This window comes from Astyanax mexicanus, chromosome 8 (assembly GCF_023375975.1).
Source record: "Astyanax mexicanus isolate ESR-SI-001 chromosome 8, AstMex3_surface, whole genome shotgun sequence".
In the NCBI taxonomy this organism is placed as follows: domain Eukaryota; kingdom Metazoa; phylum Chordata; class Actinopteri; order Characiformes; family Acestrorhamphidae; genus Astyanax; species Astyanax mexicanus.
The window spans coordinates 4,128,418-4,153,611 of NC_064415.1; the positions used below are offsets into that span (position 1 = coordinate 4,128,418).

General features: G+C 35.7%; 1 protein-coding gene across 1 annotated transcript; it reads left to right on the plus strand.

Moving 5' to 3' along the window:
- The first annotated feature begins 504 nt into the window (after positions 1-504).
- Positions 505-19,696, plus strand: LOC125803941 (NLR family CARD domain-containing protein 3-like). Its single transcript, XM_049482748.1, has 10 exons — positions 505-631; positions 1,910-1,964; positions 10,440-10,556; positions 10,855-10,909; positions 12,116-12,323; positions 13,322-15,098; positions 15,755-15,928; positions 17,067-17,240; positions 18,587-18,760; positions 19,608-19,696. The coding sequence occupies exons 1-10, from the start codon at positions 505-507 to the stop codon at positions 19,615-19,617; spliced, it is 2,871 nt and encodes a 956-aa protein (XP_049338705.1). The 3' UTR covers positions 19,618-19,696.
- The last annotated feature ends 5,498 nt before the right edge of the window (positions 19,697-25,194 follow it).

Below are 25,194 nucleotides of genomic sequence, written 5' to 3' on the forward strand. Positions count from 1 at the left end.
AATTGGCTCTCAGTTTGAATGAACTGAATGAATATACAGGTTATGGTTTGCCCTTGTTTCTTGGACGGAGGGACCAATGCAGTGAGCACTGTGTCAACCAGCTGGATACCTGACTCTGACCCAAAGAAACCTCCACGCAGTCCTTCTACAGTTATCAGGCAAGGTGAGTCCTTAATTTAAACAGTAGCTCATCATAACACAGTTTAAAGAATCCACATGCTGATAATAAGGCTAAGTTTTTTTTTTAGCAGTTTAAAAATTATAATAATAATAATAATAATACATTTTATTTAAAGGCGCCTTTCAGGACTCTCAAGGTCACCGTACATAATACAATGAAAACAAAGCAGAAAACATATACAAACATCATTAAAACAACAGTAAAAATAGGGAAGCAATTTAAAAATATCATAAAATGAGGGAGCAGACTAAAGATTGTATGCTATCTTAAACAGGTGCGTTTTGAGGCGTGATTTGAAAATGTGGAGAGAGTCAATATTACGGATGTCTGATGGGAGAGAGTTCCAAAGACGGGGGGCAGACCGGCTGAAAGCTCTTAACCCCATGGTGGTCAATCGGGCTGGGAAAACAGTGAGACTAACAGATGAGGAAGATCTGAGAGTGCGACTAGGTCTGTTTATGTGAAGGAGGTCGGTGAGATATGGAGGGGCGAGATGATGGATAGCCTTAAATGTGAGAAGTATAAGTTTATAGTCAATACGGGATTTAACTGGGAGCCAGTGGAGCTGCTGTAAAACGGGACTGATGTGGTGAAAGGATGGGGTTCTAGAGATGACACGGGCAGCAGCATTCTGCACCAGTTGTAGCTTATGAAGGGACTTGAGGGGGAGACCAAACAGAAGAGAATTACAATAGTCCAGGCGGGAAGTGACCAGAGAGTGAACCAAAATGGAAGTATTGTCCGAAGTGAGAGAGGAACGGAGGCGGTTTATATGACGGAGATAAAAGTATGCCGACCGAGTGATGTTATTTATATGGGTTTGAAAAGACAAAGTACTATCAAGGACGACACCAAGACTTTTTACCTGGGGGGAGGGAGAAACCAAAACATTATCAATGGGGATGGAAAAACTATTTGCTTTTGCAAGAACAGATTTTGAACCAATGAGGAGAACCTCTGATTTATCACTGTTCAGTTTGAGAAAATTAGAGGAGAACCAAGACTTGACTTGTCACAGTCACATGAACTAAATGACTTCCGGTTGAGTGAACGCTGGCGCGTGTAGCTGCCGCTGCTCTCTGGACTGTTTTTATTTTTATTTTATTTTATGTTTCTCTATGAGTTTGGTGTTTTTAGAGATCTGGCTAGTGGTAATGCCTGGTCTCCCAACTAGTCTTCTACCAGAACAAGTACACTGTGTGTTTTGACGGGATTACCTGAACGTGAACCGCTCTGCTCCCTGACGCTGCCTGCTGCCACCTTCATCATGTGGAATAATGACCTGGTTGTAAGAGTTGTCCTTGTCTGGGCTGTAATGTCTATAGTGTTTCGATCAGCGGCAACCCTACACCAGTATTCGGCTGCTGAACTTCTTAAGCTGCGGTTCCATCTGCCCCATATGCCACCGGTACTCCACACTCTCCCAGACATTGTGCGGCCCTTTCAACGCAGATACATCCACCGCGGGTCCAGATGGAATTTCCACCTTGACGACGTGACAGCTATAAACACCATCTGGTCTAAAACTCGCCGACCTCGGAGAAACTCTGGTAGGAAAGCAGATCATGCCGTCCTAGCTAGGATAGCTAGGTCGGCTAACTCCATTGCATCTACGGACTATAGCCAAGTTAATGTCGGGCTTTTCAATACTCGGTCTCTCACGGGTAAAAGCCTCCTCCTCCGGCACATCCTCCTCGACCGTAAGTTTAAATTTTCTTTGTCTCACAGAGACTTGGCAACAACCTGGCGACTTCTCCCAGCTGAACGAGCTAACACCGGCCGGGTTTGTTTACATCTGTCAGCCGCGTGTTACTGGTCGTGGAGGAGGTCTCGCGATACTATACCGCGAACAGCTAAAAGCCTCCACTCTTACTTTGCCTGTTTACCATACGTTTGAAGTAGTAGCCATACAGTTACATGGCCCAAAACCCACTGTTATAGCTACTATTTACCGTGCTCCTAAGCCCAATTCGGATTTTATAAATGACTTCTCAGCATTTCTGACATTCCTCTGTTCACGTTTTCCTAATATTATTCTGCTCGGTGATTTTAACATACATATGGACAATATGCATCACTCCACTACTAAGGATTTCTCATCTTGCTTGGACAGTTTTGGATTACATCAACATATCAATTTCCCAACACATTCTAAAGGACATACCCTGGATTTAGTTTGCTGTTCAGGTGTAACTCCTCACAACTGTACAGCCACAAGTCTTCCTGTTTCTGATCATTTGTTAATCTCATTCAGTATCAATATTACTCTGTCTAAAAGTAGAGTATCACGTGACATCACATATCGTAATATAAAAAATTTGGACATAACTTCTTTTGTATCAGGTATTGACAATCTTCCTAACATTTGCCCTTCAGCCACTACTGACGATTTGGTTTATCATTATAATACTGGGCTTCATTCTCTCCTGGACTCTCTGGCTCCATTAAAAACTCGGACTGTGTATTTCAATTATTCAGCCCCTTGGTTCACATCTCACTTACGTCAGCTCAAAGCTTCAGGACGCCAGCTGGAGCGTCTCTTCAGGAAAACTGGCCTCACAATACACAAAGATTTATATCATAATCATCTTCTTCTCTATAAAGATAATCTTCAAAAAGCCAAATCCCAGTATTATTCCAAATTAATTAGAGCTGGTGATGGAAACACATGGGCCCTGTTCTCTCTGGTCACCACCACTCTTCGCCCACCAGATTCTTTACCTTCACATTTTTACTCTGTTGACCACTGCAACTTATTAATGTCATTTTTCAACACTAAAATAGATATGATTCATCAGCAACTGCTTCCTGTTACTTCCTCTACCTTATCATCTCCAGCATTGCCCCATCTTATTCGTCCATTTACTACTTTTCTCCTTCCCACTGCCTCCGATATATCAAAATTTATTCATAAATCTAAACCTTCCACTTCTCAACTTGACCCTCTCCCAACAACTCTGGTTAAAGCTTGTCTTTCTTCTATTTTGCCTATGATAACTGCCATTATTCACTCTTCCCTCACCTCTGGATCTGTCCCTTTGTCATTAAAGTCAGCTGCAGTAACCCCTATCTTAAAGAAACCTGGTCTTGATCCTAACAATTTTAACAACCTTCGTCCCATCTCTAATCTGCCTTTTCTTTCCAAAATCCTAGAGAAGACAGTTGCTACCCAGGTTCACTCCCACCTCTCAAATAACTACCTCTATGAGCAGTTTCAATCTGGTTTCCGTCCCCATCATAGTACAGAAACGGCTCTCCTCAAAATAACTAACGACCTTTTGACTGCAGCTGACTCAGGTCTCTTATCCATACTCATCCTCCTTGATCTAAGTGCAGCATTCGACACCATTTCTCATTCTGTCCTCCTTCAAAGACTATCAGCCATTGGTTTTTCCTGTACACCTATGGCCTGGTTTAGCTCATATCTCTCTGAACGCACTCAGTTTATCCAACTAAAAACTTTCACGTCTAAGCCATCTCCCCTCACTTCTGGTGTTCCCCAAGGTTCCGTCCTTGGTCCTATTCTTTTCATCATTTACCTTCTTCCTTTGGGTCACATCTTTCACAAATATAATATTCAGTTTCACTGTTATGCGGACGACACCCAGCTGTACATTTCTAGCAAACCCACTTCCAACCTTCCTCCCCCTTCCCTTTGTGATTGCCTACAGGAAGTCAAAAATTATAGTGAGGTGTACATTCTTGCTAAACTGCTTAGTCAACACAATTTAAATTATGAGTTATAACTTGCTACCTTAGCTATAGTTTAACTAGCTAACCTAGCTTTAAGTTAACTAGCTACTTTATCTTTAGTTTAACTAGCCAACCTAGCTACCAGCTAACCTAGATTTAAGTTAACTAGCTACCATTGCTTTAATTTAACTAGCCAGCCTAGCTTTAATATAACTAGATAACTTACCTTTATTTTAACCAACCAGCCTAGCTTTAATTTAACTAGCTAGCTTAGGTTTATTTGAACTAGCCAGCCTAACTTTAATTTAACTAGCTAGCTTAGCTTTATTTTAACTAAACTAACTTTAATTTAAATAGCTAGCCTAGCTTTAATTTAACTAGCTAATCTAACGTTAATTTAACTATCTAACCAAGCTTTAATTTAACTAGCTAACCTAGCTTTAATTTAACTATCTAGTCTAGCTTTAATTTAACTAACTACCCAAGCTTTAATTTAACTAACTAACCAAGCTTTAATTTAACTAGCTAACCTAACTTTAATTTAACTAGCTAACCTAACTTCATTTAACTAGCCAACCTAACGTTAATTTAACTAGCTAACCAAGCTTTAATTTACCTGGCTAACCTAACTTTAAGTTAACTAGCTAAACTAACTTTAATTTAACTATCTAGCCTAGCTTTAATTTAACTAGCTAACCTAAACTATCTAACCAAGCTTTAATTTACCTGGCTAACCTAACTTTAAGTTAACTAGCTAACCTAACTTTAATTTAACTATCTAGCCTAGCTTTAATTTAACTAGCTAACCTAACGTTAATTTAACTATCTAACCAAGCTTTAATTTAACTGGCTAACCTAACTTTAATTTAACTAACTAACCAAGCTTTAATTTAACTAGCTAACCTAACTTCATTTAAGTAGCTAATCTAACTTTAATTTAACTAGCTAGCTTAGCTTTAAGTTAACTAGCTACCTTTGCTTTAATTGAACTAGCTAACCTAGCTTTAAGTTATAATTTATAGCTAGCTAACCTAGCATTCATTTATAAGTTATAATTAGCTAACCTATCTTTAATTTGTTATAACTAGTTAACCTATCTTTAATTTGGGATTTATTACTAGCTAACCTAGCTTTAATTTATGTTATAACTAGTTAACCTATCTTTCATGTTGGATTTATTACTAGCTAAATGAGCTTTAAGATATGTTTTAATTAGCTAATCTAGCTATCTCACTTTATCCCATGAAATAGCTATGCTAATTTATTTTGTATTAAGGATTTAGCTGTACATTATTAAACTACCACAGTTTACCTTTAAATTAAGCATGTCACGAGTGGGTTCCGAATACTGAAACTTGTTTTTAATCTAAGAGTATTCAGACCCACTTGTAACTAAGTAGCATTGTGTTGCTGGTGGTCATTGTTTGTTTATTTCTCATTTTCTTCCTTTGTTATAAGATGAAACTGGGGAAGGAAGGCTTCACCACTGTCTCAGACTGTTGTTGGAAGACTGCAAAAGCACAAGCTACAGCCAGTGGGACGGCACGAGTGCTACTGATGGAACTCTTTAATGTTGATGTTTTTCTGAATTTTAAGCATACCTTTATCTGTTTTTGTATTATACATAGTATATGGTGGTATATATTCTTGAATTTATAGTGAAGTGTATTGTTAAATATATAATAAAATAAATTGTGATATGTGTGGTAATAGATGGTATGTGTATTATTGATAGTAATATATTAAATATATATTCTTGAATACATAGTGAAGTGTATTGTCCAAAATATAAAGTACAATATATAGTACATTGCAAAATATGTGGTAATAAATGGTACATAATAATTGATAAGTCATGTTCATATGTTGCCATTGCTGTTACAGTTGCCATTTTAGCTATATTGGTATCTGCACATTCGGCCAGTCAGTCAGTCAATCTACATTTTAAATTTAACAGTTGAGAGTCTTAAACCAATAGAAAATAAAACTGCTTGAATTCAATAGAGAATAAATGTGTTAAAATCTGTTATTTCATTAGTCTGTTTGACATTCAACTTATGTAAATGGGAAGTCAAACACACAGTTCTTTTTAGTGTCTAATTAGTGATGAACAGAACCTCACTTTAGAATATGGTACACTTCTTGGTGTATAAGTGACTTATTAAGCACTTATTAGCTAAATTGTGATGGAGATTGACTTATTAAATGTTTATTTTGCGCTTTTTAGTGTGTAATTAGTGATGAACAGAACCTTACTTTAGAATATGGTACACTTCTTGGTCTATTAGTGACTAATTAACCCCTTATTAAATACATCGTGATGGGGATTGATTGATAAAATATTTATTCAGTTCTTTTTAGTGTCTAATTAGTGATGAACAAAACCTCACTTTAGAATATGGTACACTTCTTGCTCTATTAGTGACTAATTAAACCCTTATTAAGTACATCGTGAGGGGGATAGGTTGATAAAATATTTAGTCAGTTCTTTTTAGGGTGTAATTAGTGATGAACAGAACCTCACTTTAGAATATGGTACACTTCTTGGTCTATTAGTGACTTATTAAACCCTGATTAACTCAGTAAACTCCAACACAGCCATAACCTTACCAAACTCACATAGATCAAATTGCGACCAATTACACACTAATAACATGTATGATTTGGCTAATAGTTAATGCTTAATAACCTGCTTAACTGGGTGCTAACATAACTGTTTATTGTGCTCTATAAGAACTAATACAGCCATTATTAATCATTTCCACATAACAAACCCCTAATTAAGCACCAATAACACTTACACAGAATAAAGACTAATAAGTGGTGAATAAATCATTTATAAATGTCTAATTAAGGCTTTATTAAGCAAATAATAAGACATTAATAAGTGCCTAATTTGTGTTCCTTAAAATAAAGTGTTACCCTCTTGGGTAAATACCCTGTGCTCTAAATCAGGGGCTGTGGTATAAAATGTGGTGTGGAATCTGGTTTAGAGAGCTCTGAATCTACACATACAGTATAGTACACTTTTATATTCTGTATTTTATATTGCATCAACTTTCCATACAGCACACAGGGTTTAACCAACAATGTGAAAATGCTGCTGCTTTAGTTTAGTTTGGTTATTTTATTACACATTGATTCTGTTTTGTTATATTTCTGTGTTTATGTGGATTAGGAATAATTATCATGTAATGTATAATTTAATTACAGTGTAGTTTATTCCTGTATTATTGGACTGTTCAGTTTCAACTCTGCTATCGTCCACAGACTTCATTAAACTCCAATGCTTCTGACCATCAGGTGTTTCTATATTTCAGGATCTGGAGTGAACCATTATTTACAGTATAGGAGCAGCTGTGGATTAAAGGTTCGAGCCAAAGTGTTTACAGCAGCGAGAGTGTTCAGTTGTGGAGGAGAAAACGAAACAAAGAGTGTTTTATGCTATCTCTTACTCTTCAGACTAGCATAACAAATAAAGGAGTTATATAAACTATACAACTTATATAAACTCTTAAAACTCTTTAATGACAGCTTGCTTCCATTCAGCATCACTACAGCACAGTGCAGCGTGTCACATTCAAACCGGTCCGTGCTACAACACTACTATACAGTTTCTCTTGTTACATCTTCTATTTTTATATAAATCTGTGAAAACACATTCATCCAACAATAAACAACGTAAATAAAAAGCACATAGAGGTTGACAATTTGTCATTTCAAACTATTTTTTTCTGCATTCATTTGAAATATTGTGGCACCTAGTGTTAAATATGCATAATTACATATTAACTATTACTACTGTTCATTATTACTGTGGCTGTTAAGCTTTTCATAGTAACTATATTTATTGTAAAGTTAACCATATTTATCTCTTTGACTTCTAGGATGCTTTTTGGTAACTATATGGATAACATTCACATTCTGAACACATAGTGACACTGCACTTTTTAATAGTTTATTATGGCATCATGTGATGTGGTGTGATTTTTATTCTTAATTCTTAATCTCTGAAATAATATTACTAATAATTACTGAAGTTCTAAAAATGATCATTATTACACTCTAAACAATGGTGCTGTTTATGTATTTGAAAAATCTGTTTAATGTTTAATGCTGTTAATTGTAATTTATTATACCTTATATAACTTATTTATTCAACATTTTTATTTAAATTAAATTAGTGACGAGAGTGTTCAGTTGTGGTGGAGAAATCGAGCCAAAGAGTGTAATAGTGACGAGAGTGTTCAGTTGTGGTTTAATAACATATTTACTTTTAATATAAGTCAGTGTAAAAAGATTTTATTCATACAAGTTATTTCCGAGCATTTCTATTCATCCATCAGGAAATACTAATTAATTTTGACATCAAATAATAAATATTAGAGGTGGGCAATATGACAATATTTTTTGTATTGTGGTCAGTTATATTATTGTGATACAACTATATTGTTAATATCATCAGTGCTTACTGCTTAGAGAACACAGACCAACTGCACATTTCATTAAAAACAGTGTAATTAATCATGCTTAAATATACAAAGTGCAGCACATGCCAATATACAGTATCTCACAGAAGTGAATACACCATTTACATTTCTGTAAATATTTTTTTGTAACTTCTCATGGGAAACACTGAAAATATGACACTTTGATACAGTGTAAAGTAGTCAGTGTACAGATTGTATATAACAGATTTATATAATCTTTTTATTTTCACTGGAAGGAGATTTCGACCAATGAGAAGCAGGCATGAGCGGGCTCGGACTCTGACTCCGCCCCCTGGCCGTTTCTACAGCGCGAGCTCGCTCCGGTTAAGCGCGAGCGGTAAAACCCGTTCAGATAATCATTCTGCTGTAATTAATGTTGTAGCGTTTAATATCGCATTTCCAATCCCTATTGTTTAAACTTCTCCTGAGTTGTTCTAACGTTACTTTACGTTACTGATCTCTTGTTCCCCTTTTGTTTATTTAGGCTGTATTAATATACAATAGTAATTCAGACTGCTACAAAAAATTGAGGATAATTGTGATAGTAGTACTAATAATATAGAATATTGTGGCTGTACCAGTCTGTGCGGTCATTTCCCCACAAATTGGAATTTATGTGCGTGCAGTACACAGCAGAGCTTATTGCAACCAAAGGAACACAAATGCAGTCAATACCAGTCATGAATAAAGGAAATAAACATTTTACTGGCTCAGGATGACTGTATGGGTTTTATATAAACCATATCAAGTCAAAGTTATGATGCACTGTGGAATTGTGTTTATTGATTTCTCAATAACATTCCGTCAGCCTCCAAGGAAATGCACCCTTGGTCAAGTCTGATTACTTCATTATTATGATACTTAGAAATCATCTGTATTTGAACATTTGTAGCAAAAAAAAATAAAGACATAATGCAGAAAGTATAGCTTGAACAAGTTTATATTTCTTTGGTTTTTATGTCTTGTTATATGAGGTTTGTGATGTTTCTTAAACAGGACACTGATTGACAATTTGCAGATCTTCAGTCTGTTTTATCATAAATGGAAACCGCATATGTAAAAGGTGAACATATGGGAAGCTTAAAGACCTGGTCCTGCCAGTGTCACTAAAATATGCGCATGAAACAGTGTCTGTGACTAAACTGTTTATGTTACTGTTAAGTTTCTGAGCTCATAACTTTGAATGACAGTTTAGGGGGTGGTTCGGGTCAGGCTCGTGCAGAACAGGCTCGGGCCGAATCGGGCTGGATTTCTTGGGCCTGACTTAGAATGGGAGATGTGGGGAGCTCAGACCAAAATATAGATTATAGAATAGAGTTTACTGATATGATCCACACATGAGTGATTAATATTTACATTAAAAATCCACCACCAGAGACACTTGAGTGAAAGCTGTGTTTCCAGTTTTTCTTTCAGCACATTCTCCTGTGGAACTAAACCAGTTCATCTGGTTTGAAGAGAAAGTAACAACATCTGTGGCGTCTTGGAAAGAGGATCAAAAACAACATTCAGAGAAAACGTCCTAAAAGGTAATAATCTAAAAAAACAACAACAATTTACTAAGGCTAGAACTTCAGATCTAAGTGGAGTCAGTAGACTTGATTACTTTGTGTGTGTGTGTGTGTGTGTGTGTGTGTGTGTGTGTGTAATCTGAAGGAGGAAGATGAGCTCTAAAAGGAGTGTCTCTGGGGAACAGGACACACTGGAAGCTAAAAGGTGAGAGAATAATGTGATTGCTTGTCCTTGAAGAGTGATCACTCAAAAGACAGATTAATAAAATCTCAGGTAAGAATAATGTGACTCTAAAGAAAAAGATAAAAAGATGTTATTTGGTGATCTAGAAGAGTGAACGGTTGAAGGGAGTAAAGCGTCTAACAGATTTAAAATAATAAAAATACAAATTGCATTTAACTTTTTGTTTGTTTCATAATTTTACATGCAGATAATCAGTAATTAACTACTGTCAACCCCAAACTTTACCTTAATGAAGGAGTATCATTTATACAGTTTAAGCTCAAAAATATAAATATAATTAACTGTATTTATGACTTTGTCATATCATTTGAATATTTTAGTGAGATTCAGAGAGAGAAAGCAGAGTCTCCTGAACCCAGCTGTGTGTCCATGAAGAGTGACGCCTCAATGCACACTCCTCTAACATTCAGAAAGGAGGAATCTTGTTCTGAAATGAGGTAAAGATCGTTTGGTAACACTTTACTTTAGGTCACTGTTAAGGAGAATACATAACACCTACATATGCGCTTCATGATACCTGACACAAACATACATAAATATTTATAAACGTCTATTCTAGAAGGTATCAGCCGTAATAAATGCTGCATTTATCAATTTTATCAAGCTGGCAGATCAGCAAATGACAATCAACACAAATGTTTGGTTAGATTTTGTCATAACTTTTTATAATGGGTGAAGTTCATTATCTGTCCATAAAATTCTACCTATAAAACATTGTGTTATATTTACCAACAGAATCCAGCAGGAGGCATCAAACATCAGCAGAAGAAATATGGAGGTCATATTCAAGGTGTGTTTGTATGTGTGTTGTAACTCTAAGTAATATTGGAGCTACAGTCATGTGAAAAAATGTTAATTAATATATAGACATTCAAAGAGTATTGAGAAATGGAGATTATAAAACTAAACAAAACTGACAAAATTACTTTTAAACATAAATTGTAAAGGCCAAAAAACACCCTATGCCCTAATAGCTGCCATTTCCCCATTTGGCTAAAATAATCTTAATTAGACATTTCCTATAAGCTATAATCTACCAGCCATCGACTGAGAGAAAGTATTACCCACTCCTCCATGCGGAATTCTTTCAGCTGTGTGATGTTTTGAGGAGGTACTTCCATGTACAGCTCGTATTAAATCACCCCACAATTGAATTAGGATCTGGGATATGATTTCTTTTAAACCATTCCTTGGTTGGTCTAATACAGTGAAGAATTCATAGTAGATTTATGATGGAGAGCTTGCCAGGCCCTGCTGCAATAAAGCAGCCCCAAACCATGACATTTCCACCACCATGCTTCATAGTTGGAATGATGTTCTTGTTTTCAAAAACTTTGCTTGGGTTGTGCTATACATGACTATCAGTCATTCACTGGATTCAACTTTGGACTTTGGTCTCTGCACAGCACACTGTTCAAAATGTCCTGGCCTAGGTGTTCTCTAGAGTACTTTGGGTTTACCCTGATGTTTTTTTCTGCAAGTGTTTTGTTCTATAAGTGTTTTATGCAGACTCTTTCTAATGGTAGATGTTGTACCTTGAGATCAGCTGTGGGCGGTGCTACCTGTAGGCCCTGTTATATTATTTTTGGATAGTTATAGGCTTCTTTATTCATATGTCCTTGTGTTCAAACATGGTCAGAAAGTCAAAGGTTTTCATGGGTTGTATTTTAAGCTCAAGATTCATAGGAAAGCTGAATTTTCACTCCTCTTGATGGTTCTGTTTTTCTATTACACTTTTATTTCATGACTTAAACAATGCAGTGTTTTCCTAAACTGAAAATAAATAACTTATAAACTTATATTTAAATAAAGTCGAATGGTTTTATAAATATGTTCTCTGGAACACTTACATTTTATCAAGTGTTTTTTTTATCAAGTAACTGCTAAATATTATCACATAATAATTAGATATAAATATCATCATGGTCGGACCAATACAATTTAAAGTCTCAGCGCTGACTAACAGGGCCCGTTTTTAAACCATGTGTTTAATCAGGAGCTGGAGCAGAAAGTCATCTCTCTGGTAAAGAAGCAGCTGAAGAGGTTTGAGAAGATCCTGAAGAGTCTGGATTACCCAGCATGCTCTGGGAGCGAGGAGGAGGATGAGGAGGATCAGAGCGCTGTCAGAGAGGGGGCGCTGAAGATCACACTGCACGTTCTGAAGATCATGAACCAGACAGACCTCGCTAACACACTGCAGACCAGTAAGAGATTAGGGTTATATAGGGCTGGTCTGATATTGTAAAAAAATTGAATCATATTCGTCAAATCATTAGACTTTTAAAGCTTTAATTTTTAGATTTGCTAAAATAGTATCGGACGTCCCTTTTTAGCTATCAAATATAACGTTTTTTTTTTTACTTTTATTGTCAAGGGAGTCAAAACTGTGCAAAACTGTACTTTTATAAAACCAGTATAAGAAACAAAAAGTTCAAACTTACAAGCTGCATTTATATGGAACATGGTGCAAAAGTCAATATGTAAATATAAACTGTAACATAAAATGTTCTTTACAGGTTTCTTAACACAAGAAACACAAGCCTACTGAAATTCCCTCTGGCAGCTATATGTAATGATGTACAATCTCCATTATCTAATTTTACATTTTGCATTTAAACAGTAATTACATTTATCAAATTAATCTTTCCACCCAAACCTCATGTATATATTACTCTTTGTGTACATTAAAGCAGCAGTCTTTAAGATTTTCTCTTTAAAATTGAAAGCAATATTGTTCCTATTGGGTTGGAGCAGAGGAGCTGGAGCTCAAGAGAAAAACTGGCAAAGTTTTGCTCTCATGCACATTAAAGGATGTTAAATGTGAATCTTAGGATTTTATGGGGGCAAACCCAATTAGAGCGAATCAGTTCTGAGTAGCCCTCGACTGGACCTCAACTCTTAAACTCAGTCTTCATTGTTAAACACAGTAAATGCAGAATTAGAATTAGAACAAGAGCACAAACAGAATCTGCACTGAAATCACCAGATTAATTTACTCTGAAAAGAAACTGCACCACAATGCACATATTAATAGAACTTTTTAGCATGCTCTCTGCAATAACAGATTTTTCTTTAATTTTACTTAAGATATTTGTGTGAACAGGCTTCAAAGATAGTTCATGTTAAAATCCATGCATTTTTTAATTGCAGTAGTGTTTGATGATATCACTTCTTTCACTCTATCACTTTATCTTTTTATTAGAACTGGCCCCATTTTGTCAAAAAAACCTGAAATCTGCTCTAAAGGAAAATTTTAAGAAAATCAATGAAGGAATCTCAAATCCTGGAACCTCCACCCTTCTGAATGAGATCTACACAGAGCTGTACATCACAGAGGGAGGGAGTGGAGAGGTCAATAATGAACATGAGGTCAGACAGATTGAAGCAGCATCCAGGAGACCAGCAACACAGGAGACACCCATCAAATGTAACGACCTCTTTAAAGACCAGTCCATCAGAACTGTGCTGACTAAAGGAGTTGCTGGAATTGGAAAAACTGTCTCTGTGCAGAAGTTCATTCTGGACTGGGCTGAAGGAAAAGCCAACCAGGATGTTCTCTTCATATTTCCACTTCCTTTTAGAGAGCTGAATCTGATGAAAACTAAATCACTCAGTCTGGTGGATCTTCTTTATCAATTTTTTAAAGACTCAAAAGTATTAAGACCAGGAGATTATCATCACTACAGAGTCATGTTCATCTTTGATGGTCTGGACGAATGTCGACTTCCTCTAGATTTCCAGAACAATGAGAGAGTGTCTGATGTAACACAGTCAGCCTCAGTGGATGTTCTGCTGACAAACCTCATCCAGGGGAACCTGCTTCCCTCTGCTCTCCTATGGATAACTACTCGACCAGCTGCAGCCAATCAGATTCCTCCTGACTGTATTGACCAGGTAACAGAGGTACGAGGGTTCAGTGACCCTCAGAAAGAGGAATACTTCAGGAAAAGGATCAGTGATCAGAGCCTTGCTGAAAGAATCATTACACACATGAAGTCCTCCAGAAGCCTCTACATCATGTGCCACATCCCAGTCTTCTGCTGGATCTCAGCCACTGTTCTAGAGAGGATGTTGGGTGAAGCAGAGGGAGGAGAGATCCCCAAGACTCTGACTCAAATGTTCACACACTTCCTTATCTTTCAGATCAAACACCGCAGCCAGAAGTACCAAAGAAAAAGTGACGCTGATCTTGACCAGACTAGAGAGATTATTCTGGCTCTGGGAAAACTGGCTTTCCAACAGCTGGAGAAAGGAAACCTGATCTTCTATGAGGAAGACCTGAGAGAGTGTGGCATTGATGTCAGAGAAGTGTCCGTGTACTCAGGAGTGTGCACCCAGATCTTCAGACAGGAGTTTGGGCTGCACCTGGGGACAGTGTTCAGCTTTGTGCATCTGAGTGTTCAGGAGTTTCTGGCTGCTTTATATGCATTTCTGTCCTTCATCTCCAGCAACAGAAATGTGCTGCAACAGAAACAAGGTGGATTAATTGGTTTCTTTAAAAAGGGAACAATGTCTGACTTCCTGAAGAGCGCCGTGGACAAGGCCTTACAGAGTGAGAACGGAAACCTGGACCTTTTTCTACGCTTCCTTCTGGGTCTTTTACTGGAGTCCAATCAGACTCTCTTACGAGGTCTTCTGACCCAGACAGGAAATATCTCTTACAGCAAAGAGGAAGTAGTGGAGCACATCAAGCAGAAGATCAGGGAGAATCCATCTCCAGAGAAAACAATCAGCCTGTTTCAATGTCTGAATGAACTGAATGATCATTCTCTAGTGCAGGAAGTCCAAACATACCTGAACAGAGGAGGTTCCAGAAGTCTCAGTGGAGTTAAGCTCTCTCCTTCTCAGTGGTCGGCTGTGGCGTTTATGATGCTGAATTCAGAAGAGGAGCTGGAGGAGTTTGACCTGAATAAATATGACAGGTCAGAGGAATGTCTTTTGAGGTTGATGCCGGTAATCAAAGTATCCAGAAAAGCATGGTGAGTATTTTCTTTTCTATTTTACTGTTTTATACTGATTAATTGATGATCTCCTACTCATGAAGTTTTATGTGATATACTTGTAAATTCCAACGACACAAGGTGTGAAAATAGACTGTTGGCAGGGTGTAACATAGCAATGAGCATCGTGACGTGCCTTGTGCATGGTGTTGGATAGGGCCCATTGTCACAAAGCAGAGTAACAGAAATCTGATAAAAGGGAAAATAATCAAAATAAAAATAACACATCACCCCCAGGGAGCAACAGTGGCTCTTTTGGTCAGTCTAATTATAGGTTATTGATAAAGTCACTATACAGCCCATTCACTACAGCTAAATACAAAAAAAGGATAGGTGCCCTGTGTGTTTGTGTAGTGAGATGGTTTATGGGTATGCATATTCATGCATCATTTTTCATAATAAAGGAAGGAAAACACGTTCAGCTTCATTCACTTTAATACGCTGAATCTTATAATATTCTTACAAGAACTGTTTTACAGAACATACATATTTACTAGATACATTTTAATGTCAAAACTTGTTATGTCAAATGTTAATGAACAAAATGTAAAAAGCAATAAAGCACAATTATCTGGATAATATGCTTACTACACCTTCATAAAAAACATTTTATTGGATTATGATGTCCCTCTCAGGCTGTGGGAGTGTAATCTGTCAGAGTATAGCTGTGCAGCTCTGACCTCAGCTCTCAGCTCAAGCTCCTCAACTCTGAGAGATCTGAACCTGGGTAATAATAAACTGCAGGATTCAGGAGTGAAGATGCTCTCTGCTGGACTGGAGAATCCACATTGTAAACTGGAGAAACTGGGGTACATCATCACACTCACACACAGTCGTTTTCTTTTTTGCACTCTCACACATACATGCACACACTCATACACAAAAACTATGAATTAAGTTACAGATTTTTTTTTATTGTTTCTCAAGGACCCCACAACATGCACTAGTAAACCTTAAGGGATATTATATTAACTTTCCCAGGAATAATGTGCAGATCTGCATGATTACCTCAACCTCAGTGTGTTATTTTCTGTGAGAATTATGTATATTCTATGATAATAATCAGGTAATAATTAGGTATACTGTTGCTGTCCAGTGAAAAACAGGTATCTCCAAAACATCAACTTTACAAGAAGTCAATGTAAAAATAATTAATTTCAGTATATTCTGGAGAATTCCTATTGGTCCATTAATCAATAAATTTTGAAATAGTTTATGAGACACCAGCAGCATCATAATCTACATTGTTAGTTATAATTGCTAGACATTCATTTGTAGGTCTTTTGCTATTTATAACAGCTAAAAAATGTCAGAATGTAAACTAATCACAGCTCACAGTATGAATACTAGGACATTGTTTGAGAGTTGTCTGTCTGCTACAGTCCTACAGCAACCAGTGTACCAGCACAAAAATCCACTCAGCAAACTTCAGAAGATATAGAGAAAGTTTTTTATGAAGAGAAAATCCTCTGGAAAATATAAGCCTATCCATAAGCATCCACAAGAGTAATACACGAAAGAAAAAAGGTAAAGAATTACCCAGGGCAAGAAAACTCTTGGGCACACTATCTTAGAAAAATTAAAAGCCTTTCTTGACACATGGCAAAGTAGTAAAAAGGCACTTTTTTCTCTCGAGGATTACTTGTATACTTGTGGATGATTATGGATGGCATAGCCTTCTCTACTCCCAGTACATTATCTAATTTTCAGACTACTGTGTTAAACATGTTCAGATTCACTCACTTTAATTGACTAAATAATCTTATAATTATATTCTTACATGATCTGTTCTACACAATAGAGACACTTTATATATTAGATACAGAAATTTGCTGGAATTAAGCATAATTATCTTAAAAATATACTTACTACACATACCCCACAAACTAAGTGTGTTTGTGAGTTTTAAATATCAGTGTTTCTAATGGATTATTATTTCTCTCTCAGGCTGGCTGGGTGTGATCTGTCAGAGGAAAGCTGTGCAGCTCTGGCCTCAGCTCTCAGCTCAAACTCCTCAACTCTGAGAGAACTGAACCTGAATAATAATAATCTGCAGGACTCAGGAGTGAAGCTGCTCTCTGCTGGACTGAAAAGTTCACACTGTAAACTGGAGAAACTGGAGTAAGATCATAATGAAACAGCAGTTAAACAGTTAAATGTTGATAGTTAAATGTGATATTGGTTTAGGGTTCTGGCTACATCTGCATTGTGTGTTCATTCAGTAACCTCAGATTTATAAATAGTCTGACTCCGTAAAAAAACACACTTTTCATACTTACAGAGCAGATGTAATTGAATGTGTGAGTTAAAGCTGCACTAGAAAACTTGTAATGCATTTCTCACTATTTTAATTAATATGTAAACATGAAATAGTTTAAAAGACCAAGTACAATAGTATAATCCTGATTTTTCATTTGCAGGAGTAAAAATCGAATGATCTCAGAAAAATAGTATTAAAACGGTTCTGCATCTTCCTAATTTGTTTCTAACAAAAAACTCTTCTTTAATGGTTTTCATACTTCTTTTTTCATCTTTAGCTTCAACATTACATAAATCCACATTTTAGTGAATCAAGGAGATTTTAAAACATTTTTATGGTGTCTGTGTCATGTACCCCTTTAATAGAAAATTGGGATATTCATTTGGCATTGTCACGTGTCTTGCTGCATACTCTATAATGACAATGTTGGCATAAGGAAACAATACAATTTTTTTTTTGCCACAGACTTTCTTTTGTAATCACTGAGGATCCAACAATAGACATAGATGGATTCCACTCACCTGAAATCCGTTTCTCCATCTTGGTAATGTCTTTCACCATGTTCGTCACTCATGGTGCCGAGGTTGTCTGAGAAAAAGTCAAAGCGGACATTAAGAAAATGTATCTTTAGTGACGGATCAGATTTTTATATCTGATCTGTAGATCATGATTTCATTGAATGTAGAGACACATAGTTAGCAGATCAGAAAAATAAAGAAAATTTGACTCCCTAAACGTAGCTGATGACTCTATCATAAACCCTATTTCTGTAAAAATCCTGCTGATTTTAGTGTTTTTAGTTCCATGGTATCATGTGTTTGAACACAAGATTTTCTTTAACACTGTAGGAGTAAATGTTCTTGTAATAAAAGTCACAGAGAGTTTATTTATTGTCTTTAGTTGGATAGAAGTGTGGAGTATTGAACTCTGGAAGAAGCTGCTAACACTACCTTTACCTGTTACTGTTCTGCTGCATCCACATTATACACACACACAAAAACACACATCGACTAGATACATACACATACAGACTCACACTCAGCAGTGGATTATGTTGATGTGTGCATTGATTTGTAATCACTGAAGCACTTTTTCATTTTAAATCAGATCTTTGTTCTTGTGTCTGATCTGAATCAGTTGTTTTTTACTCTCCTAGTGTGAGAATATAACTACACTCGTCTGATGTATTTTTGTCTTCTCTCTGCAGGTTGAATAATTGCAGTATTACAGGAGAAGGCTGTGCTTCTTTAGCTTCAGCTCTGAAATCAAACCCCTCACACCTGAGAGAACTGAATTTGAGATACAATAATCCTGGAGAATTAGGAAAGAAGCTGCTCTCTGATCTACAGAAGGATCCACACTTTAAACTGGAGATACTACAGTGAGTTACTGAGTTACTGTCTCAGAAACACGCACACACAGTTGTTGAACATCTACAGTGTTTTAAAGTTCAGTTCTTGTCCAGTGCAGCCTACAAACCCTTACAAATATAATGTTGTGTTAGAGAGTGATCTAGAGTCCTGAAAGAGAAGTGAATAAATATATTTAATAGAGATTGGGTGGGGTTGTATTGTTTTGGGATATTCAGTAAAGTGACCAGATACAGCTTAATTTGTTTGTGTGTGTTATAAATACTAATGAGTACTTGTTATGTAAATATTGTGTTTAGTAGATTAGTAGAATATTGATTTGGGAGTCTGGGTTACAAGACAGTCTGGCCAAGAATTTCCTGTTAAAAAGGAAGGAGGTGTTTGACCGACATGCAGAAGAAACAACTAGGAATGTTGTTTCAGCTTCAGTCCAACCTGTTTAACGTTTAAACACTGGATGAACTTCACTGCCTTTTCCAGTCCAATGAGAATATCTAACTCTTAGAATTTATCATTTAAAATGAATCACATTTCAGACTGTGTTTATATTTTTATTACAACAGATAACTTTTTTTTTAATATTTGATCATGAAAAGATTCCCATTCCAACAGTGTGTCTGAGGTGTGGAGTGTTTGATATGGGAGTGGGTGTGGTTTAGGTCGTAGTTTATTTGATTCTGAAACACCTTGTGTGATACTGCGCTCAGCGTGTTTTAGTCAGAGAGAGAATGAGGACTTAATGGGATTTCTGCTGCTTCTGGTTGTTTTCATTGTCTGATTGTGTGTGTGTGTAAAAAAGAGATTATCATGATTATGTGTTCATGTCTGATCCTTTTGACCTGATTTCTGTTTTTGCAGGTTCTGGTAAAAGGACTATCCTGCTCTTATTGACCATTATTGAGACACTTTACTATAGGAGGTAAATCCTGCCAAAAATAAAACTGAAATGAAAAAGCAAATCATGTTTTGGCGGTTTCTTTTTCCAAACATGTGTGAAAATATTATGACAAAAAAAGTAAATAAATAAAACCACTTCATTTGCAATTTAATTTATCACCTGAGCACAGGTCATATGTGACAAAAATATATTTAAAATATAAATGAAAACACAAAATGAAAAAAAATTGTGATTCAATTTTTGATGTGGACAGCGCTTTTAGTGTCAAAATAAAGGGGAAACTCAAAGGAAGACTGGTGCTATCTGCTGGTGATTTACTTTTCATTTCCCGTTTGCTTTTTCGATTTGAACCTCACCAGCTTGCAAATACATGTAAATTAACAGTAATAAATGTAAATGATAGTATGTGTTTATAATAAGCAGCTCTGCGATTGTTCCGCATGAGAATGAGATCCACAGGGAAAGTGCTGCACCGAGAGTTTCCAGTCAAGAACAGATATTTTACTGCTGAAATAACAATTCCACCATTATAGGCTGTTAAAATTAGCAGCGAGTGTGATCAGTTGTGGAGGATAAATCGAGCCAAAGAGTGTTTTATGTTATCTCTTACTCTTCAGACTAACAAAACAAATAAAGGAGTTTGAAACAAACTCTTAGAACTCTTCAATAACAGCTTGCTTCCATTCAGTATCAGTACAGCACAGTGCAGCGTCACATGCAAACCGGTCCGTGCTGCAACACTGCTATACAGTTCCTCTTCTTACATCTTCCCTTTTTATACAAAGAACATCTGTAAAAAACACATTCAACCAACAATAAACAATGTAAATAAAAAGGCACTGCCAATTTGTCATTTCAAACTTTTCTGCATTAATTTGAAATATTGTGGCACCTAGTGTTATATATGCATAATTACATATTAACTATTACTACTGTTTATTATTACTGTGGCTGTTTAGCTGTTCATAGTAACTATATTTATTGTAAAGTTAACCATTATTATCTCTTTAACCTATAAGATGTTTTTTGGTAACTATATTGATAAGATTCACACACTGAACACACAGTGACACTGCACCTTTTTATTAGTTTATTATGGCATCATATGGTTTGATTGTTATTTTTACTTATAATTACTGCTGTTCTAATAATGGTCATTATTACACTCTAAGCAATGGTAATGTTTATATATTTTAAAAAATTGTTTAATGCTGTTAATTGTGATTAATTTATACCTTATATTACTTATTTATAAGTATATTTATAAATTTTTATATAAATGAAACAATTCCACCATCAATGTCTGTTAAAACTAGCGGCGAGAGTTTTCAGTTGTGGAGGAGAACTCAAACCAAAGTGTGTAATAGCGGCGAGAATGTGCAGTTGTGCAGAGTGTGCAGAGACCAGGGCTGATCCTGGAAAAACCTAAGAAATTTTAAGTTCATAATGTATTTTCTATGTGCAGTAAACTTAACAAATATATATATATATATATATATATATATATATATATATATATATATATATATATATATATATATATATATATATATATAAAAATGTATTTTTTAAATTAAGAACTTCATGAACTTAAAAAAATATATATTTTTCTACAAAAAACTACATTGGTTTTATTAAGAATAACATAATTGATATAATTTCCACCAACTTAACCAGAACACAAAATATGTTATAGCATATTATTTTTTGTTATATCACTTGCTCTTTGACTTCATTCAAGTATTTTTTTTAAATGCTCATAAAAAATGTTTTTATGAAATTTACCTAAGGTATCCCAGGGGAAATCACTAAACACTGATGGTGAGGGTCAGAAACTGGGGGACACACCCAGGATGCAAACAGATTGTGCCAGAAGCCAATGCCAACAGACTAAACTTATTATTATAGTTATTATAAGTTGGTTCAACTTAAAAATCTCAGTTTTAATGTATATGTGCCCACAAATGTCTGCCTAACTTAAAGTAGTTCAGCAATGTTTAGAAATATCCAATTGTATGTAAAACAGACTTAATTAATTTGAGTTCAAACTAATTTTGGCTTAACATTAAATATGGCACACTTTTGACAATGAACAAGGACACAGATTCATTTTTCTTAAAAATATATAATCGACTGTTGTAAACAATGGCTGAGGCTACTGCCCGTTCCTAAATACATCAATAATTCAGTTAAACATCCTCAGCAGAGTTTATAGTCCATTAGCATTAAACTGTTTAACTTCATCTGAAAGTTCTGCTTATTGAATTTTATTTTAATGTGAGGATATCAAAAAAACTAGATTGACACTAAACAGGAGTGACCCACCGTTCAGCCCAGCCTTCACTCTGGTTCAGTTTAAATTGATTATTTAATTAAATATTTAAAACGGTGATTATAAAAAGCTAAACTCATTATATAAAACAGCTGGAAAAAGACCCTTTTATTGGTTTAAAGACACCTCGAAATGAATGGAAGTCAATGAACAGTTTCCCTTAAATGGTTCTCTCATGTCTCAACAGCTTTCTCCCGGTTAAGCGCTTTAGAAAGTTAAAAGCTCGTGGAGGGAATCTCACCTGTTCAGACAGGTAGGTGGAGAGAGTGCTGTGACTGGTCAGGAAACACATCCCTCCTCTCTCTTCAACCTGTAGAATTATTTACCTGTATTTCCTTCTCAGGTGAGGTTCTAATCCAGTTTAAACCGGTTTAGAGTGAAAGTAAATCTTCAGCAGCGTCTGTTTAGCTGAGGGAAAAAGGAGAAGAACGTCTGGATAAAAGGCACAGAGGTAAATACTGAAGCTTTAACTGCTATAATTTACTGTCTGAATATAAAAAGCGTTTTAGACTTAACATTATTATTAACCATGTGGACACAACTGGACTTTACACACCTTAAAGAGGAAGCCAGTATATGGACTTAATTACTGTGTGTTTGTGTGTGTGTGTGTGTGTGTGTGTGTGTGTGTGTGTGTGTGTGTTTACAGTATTGGGTGTAATCTGAAGGAGGAAGATAAGCTCCAAAATGAGTGTCTCTGTGGAACAGGACACACAGAAAGCTGAGAGGTGAGAGAATAATGTGATTGGGTGTAAAGTGAGTGTGTTCTCACAACATTGTGCTGGAGAGGTTGTAGATGATGTCTGATGCTGGTTGTGTTTTAGACTGTTTCAGGGTAAGAGATCTGACTCACCTGAACCCAGCTGTGTGTCCATGAAGAGTGAGGAGTCAATGAACAGAACAGTACACTTCAGAAAGTATCACAGTTTACCTGATCTCAGGTAAGAATGATGTGACTGTAGAAAGATATGAAAAGATGTTGTTTGGTGATCTGGAAGAGTGAATGGTTGAAGGGATTGAAGTGTCTGACAGCTTTAAAATAAAAAAAGAAAATACGAATTGCATTTCATGTTTTACATGTTTCATAATTTTACATGTAGTTAATTAGTATTTAATACTGTCCATCCCAAACTTTACCTTAATGAAAGAGTGAATCATATTATTTATACAGTTTAAGCTCAATAATATAAATGTAATTAACTGTATTTATGAGGAATCTTGTCCTGAATTGAGGTAAAGATAGATCATAACACTATACTGTAAGACACTTCTAAAAAGAATACATAACACCTACATAAGTGCTTTATGACAACTGAAACAAACATACATCAACATTTATAAATACCTATATTAGAAGGCATCAGTCATCATAAATGCTGCATTTATCAATTTTGATATCAAACCGAAAGAACAACAAATGTCAGGTAACAAATGTTTGGTTAGATTGTGACTTTTTCTAAAGGGTGAAATGATGCATCAGGTGACTCTGGTGCACTTTTGCTGTTTTGTTGGAGTATCAGGCTGATGTAATTCTGATGCTCTGACAAAGTTTATCCAAAAGAGGAAACTGATAAATCTGAAAAGTGAGAATTTCAAAAAGATGATCTCAAGTAAATAATCTCAAATAATCTTCGTAAATTGCCTTCTCATCTCTTTTATAAAGATTGAGTAAAGTTTTATAGCTAACAGATTACAAAATCTAGATTATCACACACAGAACACAAATGTACATTTTGTCATAGTTCCCTAAATATTACTTCATATTCTGTATAGTCTTTTCTTTGATTAATGTTTAGGGTTAACTTCCCAACATCAGAGCCCAACCTCAACACTTGTGTAGCTGAATAAATGTGAATTCCTGCTGCAACGATACAGAAATAATAGCTTAAGGCCTTGTGACTTTATTCACTGTATTTATTACACAGCATTTTATTGTGTCTGTGTTTCCTCAGACTATTTGAGATTATTTACTTCTTGAGGGTCTCACTTTCGTTCAGATTTACCTGCTGCTTTACAACATCAGTATAACATCACCCTGATACACCAACAATGCTCAGCATTTACACTGTGACTTTAACAGTGCAGAACAAACACTGTGTAATTCCCATTGATTGGCTATTGGCTATTAGAGGTCAGCACATGTGAAGAAAGAGATGCTTTATTTATTCATAAATGCAGAAGTGGATTATAAATATATAAACAAAAAAAATGTTGTAAACTGGTGTGATTATGTACTGTAGGATAATTTGTTAATTTCAAAAAGATTTGGGTCTTTTAATGGTGTATATTAAATTGTATTCCTAAATAAAGATGTAAACTGTGTGTGTTTACAGTATTGGGTATAATCTGAAGGAGGAGATGAGCTCCAGAATGAGTGTCTCTGGGGAACAGGACACACAGGACGCTGAGAGGTGAGAGAATAATGTGATTGGGTGTAAAGTGAGTGTGTATCACACCATTGTGCTGATCTACTGATCTCAGGTAAGGATGATGTGACTCTGAAGAAAGAGATGAAAAAAATACTGTTTGGTGGTCTGGAAGAGTAAACGGTTAAAGGGATAAAAAAAATGGACAGATATAAAATTAACAATAAAAATACAAATTACATTTCATTTTTTATGTGTTTATTATTTTGCAAGTAGACAATCAGTACTTAACTACTGTCCATCCCAGACTTTACCTTAATAAAGGAGTAAATCATATTATTTATAAGCTCAACAATATGAATACAATTAACTGCATTTATGACGTTGTTCATCATGTGTGTATTTTAGTGAGATTCAGAGAGAGAGAGCAGACTCTCCTACATTGAGCTATGTGTCAATGAAGAGTAACTGTTCAATGGAACTTCCAGTATCCTTCAGAAAGGCAATCTGTCATGAACTGAGGTAAAGATAGTTTGGTAACCCTTACCTTAGCAAAGTTTCAGTCATAATAAATGCTGCATTTATTCATTTTGATATCAAGCTGGCAGAACAACAAATGTCAAGTAACACAAATGTTTGGTTAGATCGTGTCTAACCAAAACTTGTGAACTTTTTATACAATTCATTAATTGTCCACAATATTCTACCTATAAACACTGTGTAATATGTACCAACAGATTCCAGCAGGAGGCATCAGACACTAGCAGAAGAAATATGGAGGTCATATTCAAGGTGTGTGTGTGTGTGTGTGTTGTCACTGTAACTAATATTATAGCTACATGTGAAACT

Coding starts and splice junctions, on each gene's coding strand:
- LOC125803941 (XM_049482748.1), top strand. CDS start 505: ATGTCTGATGGGAGAGAGTTCCAAAGACGGGGGGCAGACCGGCTGAAA. Junction 10,910..12,115: donor ATATGGAGGTCATATTCAAG/GTGTGTTTGTAT, acceptor GTGTTTAATCAG/GAGCTGGAGCAGAAAGTCAT. Junction 12,324..13,321: donor CGCTAACACACTGCAGACCA/GTAAGAGATTAG, acceptor TCTTTTTATTAG/AACTGGCCCCATTTTGTCAA.